At 37.4% G+C, this 16,730-nt stretch overlaps 1 protein-coding gene across 2 annotated transcripts in view; it reads right to left on the bottom strand.

Moving 5' to 3' along the window:
- USP40 (ubiquitin specific peptidase 40) overlaps positions 1-16,730 on the bottom strand; it is a 33,557-nt gene that overhangs the window by 9,237 nt on the left and 7,590 nt on the right. For both annotated transcript variants that reach the window (XM_082763638.1, XM_082763637.1), the window contains exons 7-23: positions 16,054-16,197; positions 15,179-15,307; positions 14,515-14,616; positions 14,072-14,179; positions 12,802-13,123; positions 12,255-12,336; positions 10,996-11,167; positions 9,986-10,070; positions 8,915-8,985; positions 7,534-7,853; positions 6,481-6,607; positions 5,705-5,762; positions 5,196-5,249; positions 3,908-3,996; positions 3,162-3,248; positions 1,844-1,880; positions 531-595 (exon numbers count right to left, since the gene is read on the bottom strand). In XM_082763638.1, coding sequence (XP_082619764.1) covers positions 531-595; positions 1,844-1,880; positions 3,162-3,248; positions 3,908-3,996; positions 5,196-5,249; positions 5,705-5,762; positions 6,481-6,607; positions 7,534-7,853; positions 8,915-8,985; positions 9,986-10,070; positions 10,996-11,167; positions 12,255-12,336; positions 12,802-13,123; positions 14,072-14,179; positions 14,515-14,616; positions 15,179-15,307; positions 16,054-16,197 — 2,052 coding nt within the window. The remainder of the gene's footprint in view (positions 1-530; positions 596-1,843; positions 1,881-3,161; positions 3,249-3,907; positions 3,997-5,195; positions 5,250-5,704; positions 5,763-6,480; positions 6,608-7,533; positions 7,854-8,914; positions 8,986-9,985; positions 10,071-10,995; positions 11,168-12,254; positions 12,337-12,801; positions 13,124-14,071; positions 14,180-14,514; positions 14,617-15,178; positions 15,308-16,053; positions 16,198-16,730) is intronic.

The raw sequence follows: 16,730 nt of genomic DNA, 5'->3' as shown, positions 1-16,730 counted from the left end.
GCACATAAGTCTACATGTTCTTGTGCTTTGTTTTCTAAATTATGGTTTATCTTTTTATGCAATGTGTGCCAAAGGTTTTTCTACATCCACCACTTGGAGCTAACTTTTCAGCAGGACACAACTACTACATTTACAGGAGTCTGCACTGCAAGAGGCCTTCCAGTGCATCCTGCTGAGCTGCACATTTCCTTCATACCTCTTACCAATTAAGATCTCATGTTTGTTTGTAATGTACTTAACACGTGCTAATCCTAGAATTCAGGAAAAACTATGTGGATATGGCTTAAAAATAATACCTGAAAACAGCAGCCAGGTGTGTAAGGTTTCCATTTCAACCTATTGTTAAAATGCCTTCATAAGGCCTTGTGAAAACAGAACACTGCTGAGTAAAGTAGCACACAAGAACACCACACATTTGCTTTATAGCAGTTCTCTTTGGAAAAGTCCCTAAAGAAAAATGCAACAGACACTGTTGTGTGTTTCAAGTCAAAACTATCATGTGATTCAAGTCAAAAATAGGATCCTCTTACTTCCTGACTTAATGCTTCCCCTGCTTCATAGCACCAGTCAATCCTTCTCAAATGCCAGCTGTCACCTACCAAAGAACAAAAACACACACGGAAAACTAATTAGCCAACAATACCATTTCATGGAAGAAAAGACACACATTACAGATCTCTTAATTGTAGTCATAGCTAAGGGTTGTTGCTCTTTTTTTTTTTTTTATAAAGATTTAGCACCTATGCATAAAGCATCAAGTACAGAAGGAAGAAGTACAACTAAACTTTTTAATTTGATTAAAAGATAACAGATGAAAATGCACTTCATTCTTTGCAGAGTACAAAATTTGTTTTTCACAACTAAACCAAAGCACATAAGGAATCTCATCAATAATTTATGTGGAGAAAGGACTACTTTGCAGTCTTTTTAAACAACATCGAAATTCAGTGAAGCCTGACATTTCTTTGAGAGAAGTCAGATCGCAAAGCTCTACACAAGGCCAAATTTAATTTTCCACAAGCAGTAATATAAAAAGAAAGCAATGAAAACAGAATTACTGTTTCTTGGCAGTAAACCTATACCACAGGGAAATGAAAAAGGTTAAGCTTGTATTTAAAACATCATTATGTACTCCACCCGTATGTACATGTAAACAAGAACACAATACTTAATTTTATCTTGGGCTATTCAATGTGTATTCTGACAGTAATGTGTTTCAGGTGAACATTTTTTAATGGAGTATGGCTTAACATGCTGCCATCACTCCACCATAACACAAATTCAGCATTTAATGAATGTTTAGAAGTAAAACTAGAAAACAGCACCACTCCAAGTCTGTTGTTCTTCCTCCACATTAGCATCAACACAAAGACGTTCAGCCAGGAAATTCACGTGTGATGCAAGTGCTATCTATATCTCTTCCTTAATCCTCATAAAAATGGTCAGTAACAGGAACTCCTACCACTCAGATTCCCAAACAGTGACCAAATTGTGATCTCATTTTGAGCTTGTTTTTGCCAAGTGACCTAAAAATGCCTTTTTCTTAAGCAGTTCATCACATGCAGTGGTTTCCAATGAAACTGATGTCTAAACAGCCAAACACCTTCACCTGTACGCGCACCCAAGTGTACATTTTAGAAACTGTGGGTTTTGCCACATTGCAATTAAACAAAGCTGGAAGCTGCACAACCAGCTTTTATCAGAGCAAAACCATAAGTTCATAAATCTTTCCTCTCCCCTCTTCACATTACAACAACAAATAAATCATTTTAATAAGTTTTAGGGTACCAAGATCTGTCTTAAAAGCCTGGAAAACACATTATTAAACAACAGTATAACTAACCTGATAATCCAGATTTTTCCAGCATTAAATTTAGACACTGGAAAAAAAAGAGAAACATAAGTTGAGACTTCACATTCTCAATTCATAGGTTGGGAAATAAAGTTTTCAGGAAATCTACACTAAAAATTCCTAAGACACATAAACAGAGTGACTGATTCCTGTTCAACTCCTATAGCAATATAGTTATGTAGACACGGTGCATTTGAGCTAGATATTATACCCTTTAAATAGGGATTTTTTTCTCCTGTAGGAAGCTTACTGAGTCAGGTGACTAGGCTCACACACACTGTTAAAAGAAGTTTGTGCTGTCAGTTTGTTGGTTCACTAAAAGAAGTTCTGCCTCTGAGCTCAAAAACGCACCTTTTAGAAATAAAACCTGCAAAACTCACTTTCTACTACTATATATCAGCACTCTGGACCAGAAAGAGGGATTTGCAGTACTGAGGACTGCTTCCCTCACTGTCCACAGTTCTTCCTGACTCCTGTCACTCTAATTTCATCCATTCAGAGTTTGATAAACTACAGAAGTGTTTGCAGCAAAATTGTCTGTAGCACTGTCTGAATCCAGTAACCCTCACTAGCTCTCATTCTCCATAAGCAATGTAAGATGATTGTCTTAATTCCAAATTCTTTCCAGTCCATATACAGCCATCCTCCACAAACCATGCAACTATTGAGTCTGATTGACTGGTCCAAGATAGAGTTATAGTGCTCACTGCATTTTTCTGGATTTTTCTGTTCTGACTGTCAAGCACATTAGAACAACTTTTTGAATACACATTCCCAAAGACACTGCCTCATCTTCGTACACTACATTCTATCTCACCTGGACTTGGCCATAATTATCATCAAAAGCTGCCCTGTCCTCTTTGAGCAGTGCTGTCAGTCTAACTTACAGACCTGTTTTTTAAAACCTAATTGCACAGCATGACTCAAAAGCATGCACAGAGAATCATTCTGGTTGTGTAAGACCTCTAAGATCATTTAGTCCAAAGATTAATCTAGTACTGAGAAATAAATGTAAGCTACCACATAAAAAATTTAACTGGCAGTCTCTGCCATGATTACATCTCGTTCTGAGTATTGCTGTTTATAAAAGGAGTGGCTAGTCACGCATAAAGTAGCAAGACTACATTCATTTGAAGGAAAAATGATGTCTCTTTACTATCTGGTGAAAGCTCAAGGCAAGTTCAAACACTTCCTTTGACACAATGTCTGCTGGCAAGCTGAAGCGACACATGGGTACAAAACAAGGTTCTCTATGAGCAGCAAACCTGACCCAAGCATGACATAAGCTTTGAAGAGCATCTAGACTTACTTCTTTCACAGAGGCAGTCTCTTCTACAACTATCTCCATCTCAGGGCCCATATGTTGGTCATCCCCAATAATAAAATATAAGAAGAGCTAAAAAGGCAAGTATAAACTGTTTAGAATACATATTTAAGTATGGAAATACTGAGAGAAAAAAACTCTCCCTAATGCACTTGGTAATTGCATGCAGTACCAGCTATTGCACTGTTGCCATCAGTCAAACAGCACTGCAACTACAGAGAACAGAGGAGCACATGCAATTGAGTTATGGCCATCAGTAGAGCTTCATTAAGCAGCTGTATACGTGCTTTGCCTGCTGCAAATGAGAGATAAAACCTGCTAGCTTAAGCCCTATTCTGGCACTTTGATCAGAAATATACAGCTCCCCCACTATGTTTACAACTTGCAGATATCAAATATATTATCATCTCCCTTTTCTTACTTTATGCTCTCTTGCTCACATGCACGTGGAAAACTGCAAACAGATCAATTATAAAAAGTGATTTACAATTAGTCAAATGAGCTATATTAACTGTTAGCGTATAGGCTCTTGGCCTTGAGCACCTGAGATAAGTGACGTGAACATTCCTGATAACGCGTATAATTCTTCAGACTAGTAAGCAATTTTTCCCCCATACCAATTATCACTACAACCATTATAAAAGTACAAAGAGGACCACATGAAATATTGGGAAACATGAACAAAGCAAAAAAGCAGCTCTAGTCCCTTTTCAGTCCCAGCCCTTTTATACCTGTGTGGAAGTTGGAGCTTTTCCCCGACACAGCCCAAGCAAGCTTCCCATTTTCAGTTCCGCCTCCTTGACAGTATAATCTTCAGGCACTTCAGGGAAAAGAAAATAAGGCAAACATCATAAGCTGTTGTTTCTTGAAAGTATCCATTCTACTACGCTGCTCTTTAGAGAAAAATAAAGTTCAGTGACATTTAAGGAGCTTAACTTTTCACAGTGTTTACATTAGATCCGTAAGCCTTCTATCACTAGGGCAAATCTGCATAAGGGTTTCTCCCCACCACCCCTTGTATGGGCTGACAGAAGACTTCAGAATGGAACAGACATTTCTAGGTTATCTGGCTCAACCTCCTGCTCAAAGCAGGACCAGCTATGATGAGGTTTTCTCAGTCAAGCTCTGAACACTTCCAAGGATGGCTAACGATGCATCCCTGTGCCCCGTTCCTGTTGTTTAACCACTCAGGGTTAATTCCCTTTCCCCTGCTACCACACATAGTGGGAATTTCCCTTGCTGTAATTTGTGTCTGCTGCCTCTGATCCTTTTATCCAACTCTGTGAAGAAACTCTGAGAAAAATCTGACTCCACCTCCTCCACAGGTCCACACTGAGGAGTTAAAAAATGACAATTATTTTCTCCCAAGCCTCCTCTTCAGGCTGGAAAAAAAAAAAAAAAAGCTTCCTTTCCCTCATGTTCCAGACCCCAAACCATCCTGGATGCTTTCCTCCAGACTGGCTGTAGTTTGTTAGGGTTTCTCTCTCATGCTGGGGAGTCCCTAAAACAGATACCACACTCCAGATGTTGTCTGACAAATGCTGAGTAGAATGGAATTAATCTCTTTGGCCTCCTGGTTGTACTTTGCTTTAGCAGTGTACAAGTAAGATAGTAAAAATAAAGAAAATATTTTCCAACAATTGCAAAACTGATCTATAGTCTCTCACAACTGCCTGAACAACAGTGAAAATAAAGCTTGGGTTTCTATTCTACTAAAGTTGGTCATCAGAAGCAGGGCTATACATTGGCAGTAGTATTACACATCTAAATCACAGACCAGGCTGTGGCATGAACAAGTTACTCTATTCCTGTGGAAGCAAAAGTCCACACATTACTCTGTTTAACATCAGATACAAGCAGCCTTCTCACAGTGAGCAGGAGCATAACAGTGCCTCCTCCATTACCACAGGATTGAAGTCTGTTTCAGCTGCACTAAAATCAAACAATCAAACCTTGCACATCACTTCAAGTTTCCCAATTTAATTTCTTAAAGAATTATACTGAAATAAGTAAATTTACCTGGAGAGAGAAGTTTCCCATTTCCACTAACAGGTCTAAGACAACTGTCACTTGCTGTAACAAAAAAGGGTGCAGAAGAGAGGCTGATATATTAAACAATTCAAATAAGAAATCTGGCTCAGAAATTTAGACAGCTAACATATTTCAGATTAATGACAACAACACGTTTATCCCAGAGGCCTTCCTCTGGAGATATTACATCAAAAGGAATGAATTCCTAGGGACTTCACGAACAAGTTTTTATCCTTTCAGTGAAAGATTACTTTCTCTTTGAAGCCACCTGTTAGCCACAATGAGTAAAATATGAAACTGGCCATGTTTCCAAAGACTTTTCTTGGGGAGCTTTAGGAGGCGCCAGGATGTGGGGCTGGGCACCCTGCTCGGGGTGTCCCTGCTGGAGCAGGGTTGGGACAGGTGGACCCAGGGGTCCCTCCCCACCTCAGCCAGTCTTGTCATTCTATGCAATTTTAACATTATCAGATCTGTAAGTGAAGCAGTTGAACACTTACCTAGCTCTTCGTCTAGTTGAAGCTCCTGTATTGCTTTCATTTTGATATCTGACATCACCTAGAAGAAAGCAATATTAACACCTCCAATACAAAAAACAATGTCAGCTGTTCAAATTCAAGTCCACAAAAGGTAGCCTTCACTTTAAATTCTTCCCAGTTATGTTCGTATTCCTGCTAACATTATACACAGCTAAGAAAACATTTCTTTAATATTATCACCCAGAAATATGATATCTGTGCATTTATTACACGCAACATATTTGGAGAAATTTTTCTTATAAAAAGTATTCCAAAGAAAATGGTATTTAACTTTTGCATTTATCAAAAGACTAATATTTTGCAAGTATTCACTTTGTAAGCAGTACGCGCTGTAACAGGAAATAACTTAAAAAGCAGAAAAAGTATCAGAGAAATCCACCCCTTGGCAAAAACAGCATTTCTTTCTTATCCTGTTTTGAAAGGAAGAAATAGTATTTTCTTCCTCTTTCAGGTTTTGTTACTGGCAAAGCCTCAATCCACTTACAGGATGGTCCAAAAAGAAAACTGTTTCACACAAAGACACTAGTGTAGACTGCACTGTTTTAAGTTACCAGCGTTATGGTCTTATTACAGAACAAAAATATTCCAGTAGCTTTAACTCCAAGCTGCACACTTTTCCCTACAGTAGCTTCAGTTCAAATGCTAAAACCAGTCTTCGTTAACCTGCCCAAACTGCACTGGCCAAACATCTCAGGGAAATAGCCTGTCTTAAATGCCTGAACAATCAGACTTCTTACTGTTTCAATGGTGGCAGTAATTTTAACATGTTTCTCTTCATCTTCCGTTCCACAGAAGTTTTTAACTTGGAGCCAGCTGATGTCGTATGTAAAAGCAGTCAAATTGCCACTTGAAACGTTCACAAAGCTGTAAAAATGAGCAGTACAAACATAGTCAAAGACAGGAGAACTTTGTATTATTTGGGCTAGATTGCTAAATACCAACGCTCTTAAATAAATCAAAAATTCTAAGGTCATTAATAGCGATGGCCTCAGGAAGAATTCAGGCACCACTGGGCTGGCTATTGAGTAAACCAGGAAAAACTGTTTTGGTAATTGTCTTTCAATGGAAATATAGCTTTTGAAGGCACTCAAAGTCACTTTGCAAGGCTGGATTTAAACCTTCTGGAAAAAATATTTTAAAAACAAACCAAGTAATAACCAGGCTTTGAGACTTTGTCTATGTGTCTGCTACTACACAAACAGAAACAGGTCTTTGAGAACTCACTGATGTAGTTGCAATTTTTCAGAACTGTTTCAGCTAGGAAGTTAGAATTTATATAACAAGCACATATACACATCTCTAAAAACAGGAACCTAACCTCAAGACTATGCACTTGGAAGGGAAATGAGACCAGAAACTTGCCTCTGGCAACTTTAGATTCAACTTGGGAGATTCAGCAGAGCTGGATACTCTTCTGATACTGTACAGTTCTCTCATTCCACCAAGTCTCTCAGAGAACCACGAAACTCAAGGCTTAGAAATTGAAGCTACTCCAAAAATGTGCCAGCACACTGGGCACAATTTGTTCTCATTAGGTGTTCCCTATTTAAAGTGTAAAGGATGTGACTGCCTCTGCACTTTAGGAGCAAAATATGTAACAGTTGATAAGAGATCCCAAAAACATTAAGACTACATTATCTTGAACTTAAAAGGTCACAAAATGAAAATTAATTTGAATAATGTACATAGAAACATGTATACGTACACACACATCTAGCATAATTTTAACTGAACAGGTTTTGCCACAACTGCTTTTTTTGACTAATCATACTTAAAATCAAAACGGTTACCTCTGGTCATGGCTGTCTAAGATTAGCACTGAACATCCATCTGTCAGACCAACGCTTCTGATTGTTTCCTTCATCTGTTCTTCAAGAAGTACTTCCCAGTTCTTGCCTTCTCTATCAGGTCCTGAGCCATTCTTTAAGATGATTCCTCCTGACGGTGCTAAGGCCCTGTGCAGATCCTCCAGTTTTGTGCTGCACGGAAAGATGTGCTGTGATTCTGTGAAGTGTTGACCCTTCCCTCCTTCATTATACTCTGCCAGACGAAGAACGTTTATGATCACAGGTTCATGATCAGGGCCTGTCATCACCTTTGTGCCTCCAACCTGAAGTAAGGAACACATGGTTTATGTAGAGTTCAATAATGCACATTTTTGTAAACAGGAAATACTATACAGCAGTAAGTGACAACAGCAAAATTATTGAAGCAAAAAGGTAGAATCTCTCTGATTAGAAATAAGCCATTTTTGACCAAATGCCTACTGAACAAACAACGAGAGTAACTCAAACTTACTGGGACAGAAAAGCATGCTGCTAAAGTCTGTTCCATGTTTGTACGGATGGTATATAACGTTGGTAACAGTAACTGAGTAAACAGTGGGTGGAAAAATCAGTCTCTACCAATTTAGAATAGCTGACTTTAACCCTTCAGGATATTAAAAAATTAGCGTGACTGAGGCAGGTGAAGAGTTAGATTTTTAAGTCTGTGCTTTCTGATTTGTTATCAAGGCCAAGAGTATAATTACTTACTGAAAGTAATCTGATTGTGTAAGAAGTTGGATATGCTATATATATATCCATAGATATATATATATAATATATTGATATATATATAAATACTTTTACAACAAAAATCTGTTTAAAGCAATATTTTATTCCATAATAGAGATGGAGGGCAAACTTCTGCTGTGTTACATAATCACTGAAACAAGCATTTGCAAGTTAAGCAGAAGCCTGGATATTGAGGGGACCCGAAAGAAGCATAGCATTTCAGGGAGACCACATGCAAAAATAGGTGACTAGTTCACCACAGGGCATTAGTTATCACATTATAATCAACTGATCTCCTACCAAGAGGCACCAGATCTTCTCATGATTGTACTCCAGTGCAACTGGCATTGGATACTTACAGGCACCTATTAATCTGACCATATCACATTCTGCATTCTGTACAGTTCTACCGAGAACCACACTGTACATCACACAGAAGGTTAACAGTGACAAATTGTAAATATACTGTATTCTACATGAGGCTGAAGAGGTGTCCTCTAAGCCAATGTTAGCATGTCAGCAGCACAGCTGCAAAATTGACTGAAGCTTCCAAAACCATGTTTAGAGACTGCATCTTATCTCTTGGGAACTGACAAAGAATTTGTTTTTCACTTACCTCTTTCCCATTCCACACAAAAATGTCTGCTCCATCAGCCAGCCCAAAGCAGTCCAGTGTCAGCTCATCTCCTAAGAAGAACAAGTCATCAAGTTCTTCTCCCCCAAAAACAGACATGCAGGGTCAGCTGGTAACTGCTATATGCTGGCACATTCTACCCTGGCTCAAGTCCACCACTACAAAAGCTGCTGTGTGATTAGAATTTACAGGGGGTAAGTTAGGGATCACCCAAGTAAGAAGGGCAACAAGAGTAGGTACAGATTGAAGATGGCCAAAGCACAAATGTTTCAATTCCATTTCCCTTACAAATCAAGGCTCACACTAGCAGTTGATAAAGCTACTTGGTCAGGATTATCTAGATAAGCTTTAACAGCCAATAATTAGATTTAAAACAAAAAGGCTGGACTTAACAAGTGAGTTACATACAATGTGTTTCATGCATATTCTTTGAAATACTAACATCCACACTGCAATTTATTTTACCTTCCTACCATAAGCCAGATGCAGATTTTTTTTTTTTTTTTAAAGACTGTCATTTAAAGAACCATATGAAGATCTGAAGCAATACTAACAGCTCTGAGTGCATCTGCATTTTGATGTCAATATTTTAAAAGTTGGGCTATGTTCCAAAAGATCTGAAAGAACTCTAATTTTCTTAAGCAGACCATAAATCCTATAAAAATCTAAAAATAACCGAGTAGATTTTTGAAGACTTACACCTAGAATTACATGACAAAGCTGGAGATGGAACACTGTTTTAAAATAAAAATTTTAATGTTGAAATTAATGTTTTTATGTAATCATTTACATTTGCACCATTCCTACTTCAGCTTAAGCCTAAACTAAATTTTTCTTTAGTATCACCCTGGCTCCTCTCTCTATCATCTCCTCTACCTATTAGGTAATTATAATGAAAACAAATACTCATAAGCAAATCAAACTCAAAACAGAGGCCATTATCTTTCTGTCAGCAAATATACTTCTCCAAGATGTTTTACTTAAGAAACCCTCTGTGTCTTCAATAAATACACCAAACAAATAGCACAGAACCCCTGTACGTGGTAGTCTTACCATCAAGAATCTCGTAAAGATGCAGTCCTGCTGGTAAAGGTTTGGCATTACTGAGAATCATGTCTCCTTCCCAAGATTCCAATATCTAATTGGTTAGAAAAAAAAAAAAAAAAACAGAAAAAACACACATACAACTTCCAATAAGCAGTAACTTAAACCACTCAAAATTACAACTTTGCTGCAAGCTGTTACAGACTGGCTACCAAGCTCACTTTGGCACTTAACAGGTCCCTGCTACTTCCTTCTACTGAACTAGTGGCACAGAAAACACAACCTTTTTAGTACTCATGCATTCACACTAGTCACCAGACTACAACAGTTTCAACTGGATGCTAACTGAAAATTGTACAATATAAGTAAACGATGTTTTCAGGGAGCAAGTTAGCTTCAATTTACATTTTCAAAGTCAGGTTGGGTTTTAAGCAATCTCATGAACAGGAGGTATCCCTGCCCATGGCAGAGCGGCAGAAACTAAATGGTCTGTAAGGTCCCTTCCAGCCCAAACCATTCTATGATTTTATGACAGATGGACACTTTGTAAAATGCTTCTTGTTGGCCATTCCTTTAACATAGTAATTACAAAGACACCACTTTCAATACTTTAAGAAATAAGAAAAGCTTAAGATTTCTTTTAACTCCTCTAAGCATTTCTTGTTAAGGCCAGCCAGCTCCTTGAAAACACAAATACATGTCACAAACTAAAATGTTAAAGATAAGTCTAAAGTTTTGCAAAGTGGCTGCCCAAATACAAATAATTAGCTTATGAACTTTAAAGTGTAATTAATTAAAGTTTCATCTATCAATCAAAAGCTTCATCAACACATCAAAAGTTGACCGCAAAGCAATGTTTCCTTCTGTGAAAATCCATATGGCCCTGAGCCTCCTGAAATTACATTTATGGTTAAAAAAATTCTCATTAAAATAAAAATTGTGGCATAGACTCATACATAGAAAGCAGTTGTATCTCAATTAAAATTAAAGTGTTTGAGTTCACTCAGTATAGTAAATACCTGGAATATTGACTGTCGAAGATCTCCTAGTGTTCTTCTTCTGTCAATAGTCAGATCCAGAACACTCTCTTTCCAAGTAAGTGAAGGATGCAAAGCTCCATTGTAAAATTTGTAACACGAGCTCAAATGGAGATGCAGATCAATACCGTTGTTTGCTGAGTCACATTCCGCTCTTTGAAAGAAAAACGCAATAATGAAATGGTGAGTTTAATGCTGACAAACAGCTAACTTATTTCAGAGATGCTTCTGGCAGTTGTCATGTAAGTGATAACCTCATGACTAAATTCAGTGTCAGATTCTCTCCTCTATTAAGAAATATGCAGAGGTGTTCAAAAATGCCATATATGAATATATATATATAGTACATACAATACAGAGCAAGCTTAGACATCCTCCACACGCAAATAAAACACTGTTATAGGACTTGTTCCTACACCTTGCTTCAACTTTTCTGAACAGGACAAAAACATTATCTTTAGGGATGGGGAGACCATAGCACCTTATTTGTTTTTTAACTCTCCAGACTGTGTTCCTCTTGAAACAAACACAGAAAAAGAGAAAATTCCTGGAAAACTACCAGGACAGACACAGCCATGCCTTCCTCCTTTATAACTATATTCGATTCTATTAGCAAGAAGCTAGATGTAACAGCAAATGTCACTTAAAAATAATGAAGTTTCCACAGCAGAGAGGCATCGCACAAGACATCCATCTCTTGCACATGTCTACATTTTGACAGCTTAACTGGCATTCAGGCACATCATCAGCTCTGTATGCTTCTCACCAGAAGGAAAATTTTCTACCAACCTAGATACCACCAGCTCTTTCTTTCATGTTTCAGGCAAAGGATACCATTTATCTGTTGTCTCACAGGAAAGCAAGCCATTCCCCCTTCTCCCGGTGGAGAACTCCCTCTGGGAGTGTAATTTAGATAACGTATTCCATTCTCCTTCCAGAATTGTACTTTCCAATGAAAAACTGGTACAATTTGAGGCTGTAAACAAATTTCCTCTGCAGTTTTGCAGAATTAGTAGGTAGGCGACTAACAGGGAGGTAGGGGACCAGTAGAAGACAAACTGAATGTACAAATTGTATTCCTTGATTAACCTCTATGGTATTGAGTCATTTTAGTATCTAATTCTACATCTGTTCAATGACTTTCTTTAATTTTAGATCAATTCCAAGATCTACAGATCAAGAATGCTGTTTAAGAGATTCATACAGTTACATTATATACCTCTATACATTATATTATATACCTCTTCTTTTGCAGCTCAGTATTAGCAGCATTCATTTCATTCAGAAGATGTTCAGGAATTTGGTATCTTGGATTTCCTCGAGCTGCAACAAATAATATAAGCTAGTTTGGCCTCAACTGCTTAAAATGTGCTTTGGTAAACAAGAAAAGTGAGATGAAGCATTACTGTAATAATTGAAAATAACATTGCACTCTTTCTTAATGGAGTAAATTAAATTGCAAATGATACAACAGTCAAACGTTTTTAATTCTTCCATGTTCACATCTATCTTTCCCTAAGGGGAAACAGATACATGAATGCCTTTAGCAACAACTTGTTTAAGTAGAAGATATTTCGCTAGTATTTGTGAAGCATATGAGAAAATACTGTCAGCTACAACCAATTAACCGTTCATTAGCTCCTTAGAGCTCCTTCCATCTTGAGTCAAGCCTTTTTTCCAGTTAGCACTAGAAAGTTTGGTAAGGACAGAAATGCTCAACTGCCTTAACCCTCCACAAAAAGCGTCAATGAAGGAAACCCCCAGCACATAAAGATGAGTTGTGCGTACCTTCAGGAGGTCTTTTCAGCCGTGACTTTCGATAAAACAGCATGTAGGCACTCTCTTTACCCTGAAATTGTTGCTCAATATCCTCCTCCTTGATCGGTTGGACTTTTGAATCATTCAGATCAAACCAATGGCGACCAACAGAAGTCTCCTCTAGCCTTGTAGGTGTTTTTTCTAAATTCCACTGGATATCATTCTTCTGAGAAGGGCTTTGGAGATCAAGTCCTTGAGAATCTGACTTAAATGGGAGCTTGTATTTTTCCTTCAGACCAACCTTATTTTTGTCAGGACTGAACTGAAATATCTGAGGATGGTTTTGCAAATACTAAAATGAAAGCAAGTACAAGAAAGAACATTTTAGTAAAGGAAGATACTCTGGATTAAATATAGCAGACTACATTAACTACGTGACCTGATTTGTCCTTGAATTCATAGCCAAACTTTCATTTGTGGAAATCCATTCCAACAAAGACAAAAAGAAAACAAATAACAAAGATCTGAATTAGTTTTAGTCATAATCAAAATCTCATTTGATAGATCAAAACATGTAAACTAATTTACAGTTATTTCAGCTCTGCACTGCCCCGTGTGATTTTGAAATATATTTGGCACTTGCGAAAAGTCACTTTTAGTAACATTCACAGTAACACAAACTTTGAAACTGTTAATACTGGTTTACCCCGAACTTGTTTCTATCAGTTCTCTGTCAAAGTCAGAAAAACATCTACACCCCTGTGGAAGACCCATATTCAGACTTTACAACTACTTTTAAATACTTTGTTTTGAAACCTATATGGTTGTTCTTACTCAAAAAAAAAGAAATATGGATTTTCCACATATCTGTAGCACAAATGCAGAAGTATTTTTCTTAAAGCATAAGAAAATACAGCAACCAACTGGATAACTACAAGACTTCATTTCAAGGGTTAATTTTACAGACGCACTAAACAACCAGAAAGGGTGTTTTTTTTTCCCTAAACAAAACTTATTTCACTTATTTGTGTTAAGACAGAGGTGTAAAGTTGTAATAGGCAAAGCTGGTTATTTTCTAGGTCAGAAATATAGATGGAAAGAGACGCACGCTTTCAAGCAGATGATACGTTCAGAGAATCTTGTCCCTGTTCCTCAGTCTACTGATTCGTCTCACTAACCTCTTATATACACATTACCTTGCTACTCCAAGTGCCAGCATTTTCATCCACCATCCTATTGACTATTCGTTAGGAATATAAAGTTACCTTAATAATCAAAAACTAACATACATACATATTACCTTTCGTAATGCTCCATATTGTTTTCGGTATTTCTTATTCCAGGACACCTTTTTTTTCTCCAGTAACTTCTGCCCTAATTGATCCACAGGTATTTGTTTAGATTCTTCCTAAAGAGAAAATAAGAAGTAGGATGACAGACAAGTGTAAAAGAATCAATACAAAGTAGGTAATTCTGAAGTGATTAAATAATTCCTGTTTGTTAGTAAGCCAATTTAACATTGCTTTCTCTAACAGCTTAAGCAAGCAACTTCAGGAGTACTCCAAAAATGGCTTTTTTGCTATGAATAGTCACTATTTGTATTGAAGTTAGGTTAAGTTACAGTGCTTCACAATAAGCTCAGAAGAGTTCTATGTTCTAAAGCCTGTCTCTTGCATACTTCACCCTGCCCTTCTGGGTTCCTTAATATCAAAATAGAAGCAATAAACTCTTTACATACCATACCTCTGATAAAATCCCTTTCAACACTGCCAGTGGATTTTCTGCTTCTTTGGCATTTTCATTCTCTCTTAAAGCCTTATCTTCAATTAGCCTATCCTCATCTTCCTGCAGAAGAAAAATAATATTCACAAACACTTCAAACACAGCCAGCAGTCTTCCAGTCAGTACTAACAACAGCATGTGTGATTTAGAAGTGTAAAGGAAATCCTCTGAATATTTTTGAGCAAGCTGTGCATAGTGTTTTACACAGGATTGTTTCTGCAGCCTCTTTACATAGGCATCTGGATGCTGTACAAAAACATCCAGTTCATCATATGACACTCAACACATGGTAAAGATGCACTCAAAGATTGCTACAACAGAGCTCAAGCAGCTTACACTCTGACTGGAGTGTATATACACCCACACTCTATCTGTGCACATGCCATACAGCAGGCAGTAGTAATACAACAGCCCATTAATGTTCAGCAGGTCAGAAATATAAACTTTGCCCCAAAATCCTGAGAGCTTCCAACTTGAAGAGATAGTATACTGCCAAAAACTAACCTCAAGGAGGTGAAAGACCAAACGTCTCACTAAAATATTAACTTGGATGTCTGTTTCATTCTCTTAATACTTTTTTTTTTTAAATGAGATAGAGCAAGAAAAATAAACCTTTAGCACTTACTTGTAATTGCCAGTTTCCTAATTCGTCCACATCTTTGATATAAACATGATAGTGTCCTCCATAGCAGCCACCTTTATGTATAATAACAGAGAAGAGCTCATACATGTACTCTGAATCATCCATTTCAGTCTTCAAAAAGAAAAATAATAATAATAATAAAAAATATCAGCAAGTCTTCCACATAAGGACAGTTTTATACCATCAGCATAGCTTCTGATACTTTTCAATGTGCATTTGCACATGCAAAGACTGAAGGGGCTCTTCAGTGATGGGGAACACTAGCAAGGACCAACACGAAGCATGGACCAAGGCACAGGCTTATAAAGCAACTTTTTAGATGTGATTCTGAACAGTGGTGGAAATTCAAATATTTCAAATTTAAAATAATTAAATATTGATGCAAATAATAGAAAGGCACAAATTGTTTGTAATAACCATCAGCTTATTTCATATTCATTTAAAAGACTTGAGGAAAAACAAACATTTAACCTAGGAATTTGTAAGAAAAGTAACTACTGACACAAAATATATGTAGCTAAATTCATACGTGACAACATTATATATTTGTTAACATATATATCTGTTAACAGGCATTGCCAATACAAAGGTAGATTTAACTTCTTAAGAAAAACTCAGATTAAGTTGTAGGTCATTATTAAATCCTTCCACTTTGTATAGCTACAAAGTATTTCTCACTTTTAGAAATTAATCTTTTGAAGACATTTTACAAAAGCTTTGGAACTAGGGACATCGGAAACCTACAAGGTTTCCTTAACATCTGGCTTTGACAAAATGCAAAATTAAAGATACCTTGTCCTGAGATATTAGTTTTCTGCTGAGTATATAGAAACTTTAACAAATATAACAGTACAAACCTGCTCACAAAAAGGCCTCAGGTTTATCTGGATAGGGAACGTATAGCAACTAGTTTCCTTGTATCGTTCACACTTCTCAAAGTCAAAGTTAAATCTCAGGAGAGAAATGGTGAGAAAGGGAGGCAACTTACGTAGTTTAGCAGACTGCAAAACAACAAAAAAAGTTATAAGCATATTGTTATACAGAACAATGCTTCCACCTTGCTATGATCAAACCTTTATTTTCCAGCAAAGCTTTACAAGGAGGCAGACATGGCCAGTGTTTTCATTACTAGAAAATGCCTTCCCTAATTCTCAATTTCCCTGTCAACAAGCTATTCTAGAAAGCAACCAAGATCCTTCACTCCTGTGACACCCTACACCTTCCCTGATCATCAGTCCCACACTTTATCCTGCTACAAAAATGAAGCAGAACATTGCTGAAATTTAAGTCAGTAGTTTCCATTTCCAAACACCACGTGTTCTTTGTGAGAGGATTTTCACAAATTTCACACTATGAAGCAATTGCTTCAAATCCCTGGGCTTGTGCTCTCCCACGAGGTCAGGCTATGCAGTGTTTTCCCAGCAACTTTGCTCTTGACCCCTTGCACAGTACGCGCCATCACCAGACCCACACAGCTCCCGGGAGCCCAGAGAGAACACACAGGAACTCAGCTCCCACTTTGCAGGTGCTATAG

Source organism: Aythya marila (assembly GCF_965140915.1).
Source record: "Aythya marila genome assembly, chromosome: 6".
Classification (NCBI taxonomy): domain Eukaryota; kingdom Metazoa; phylum Chordata; class Aves; order Anseriformes; family Anatidae; genus Aythya; species Aythya marila.
Note: the sequence above shows the minus strand (reverse complement) of the source record. Positions and strands in the feature narration are given on the sequence as shown.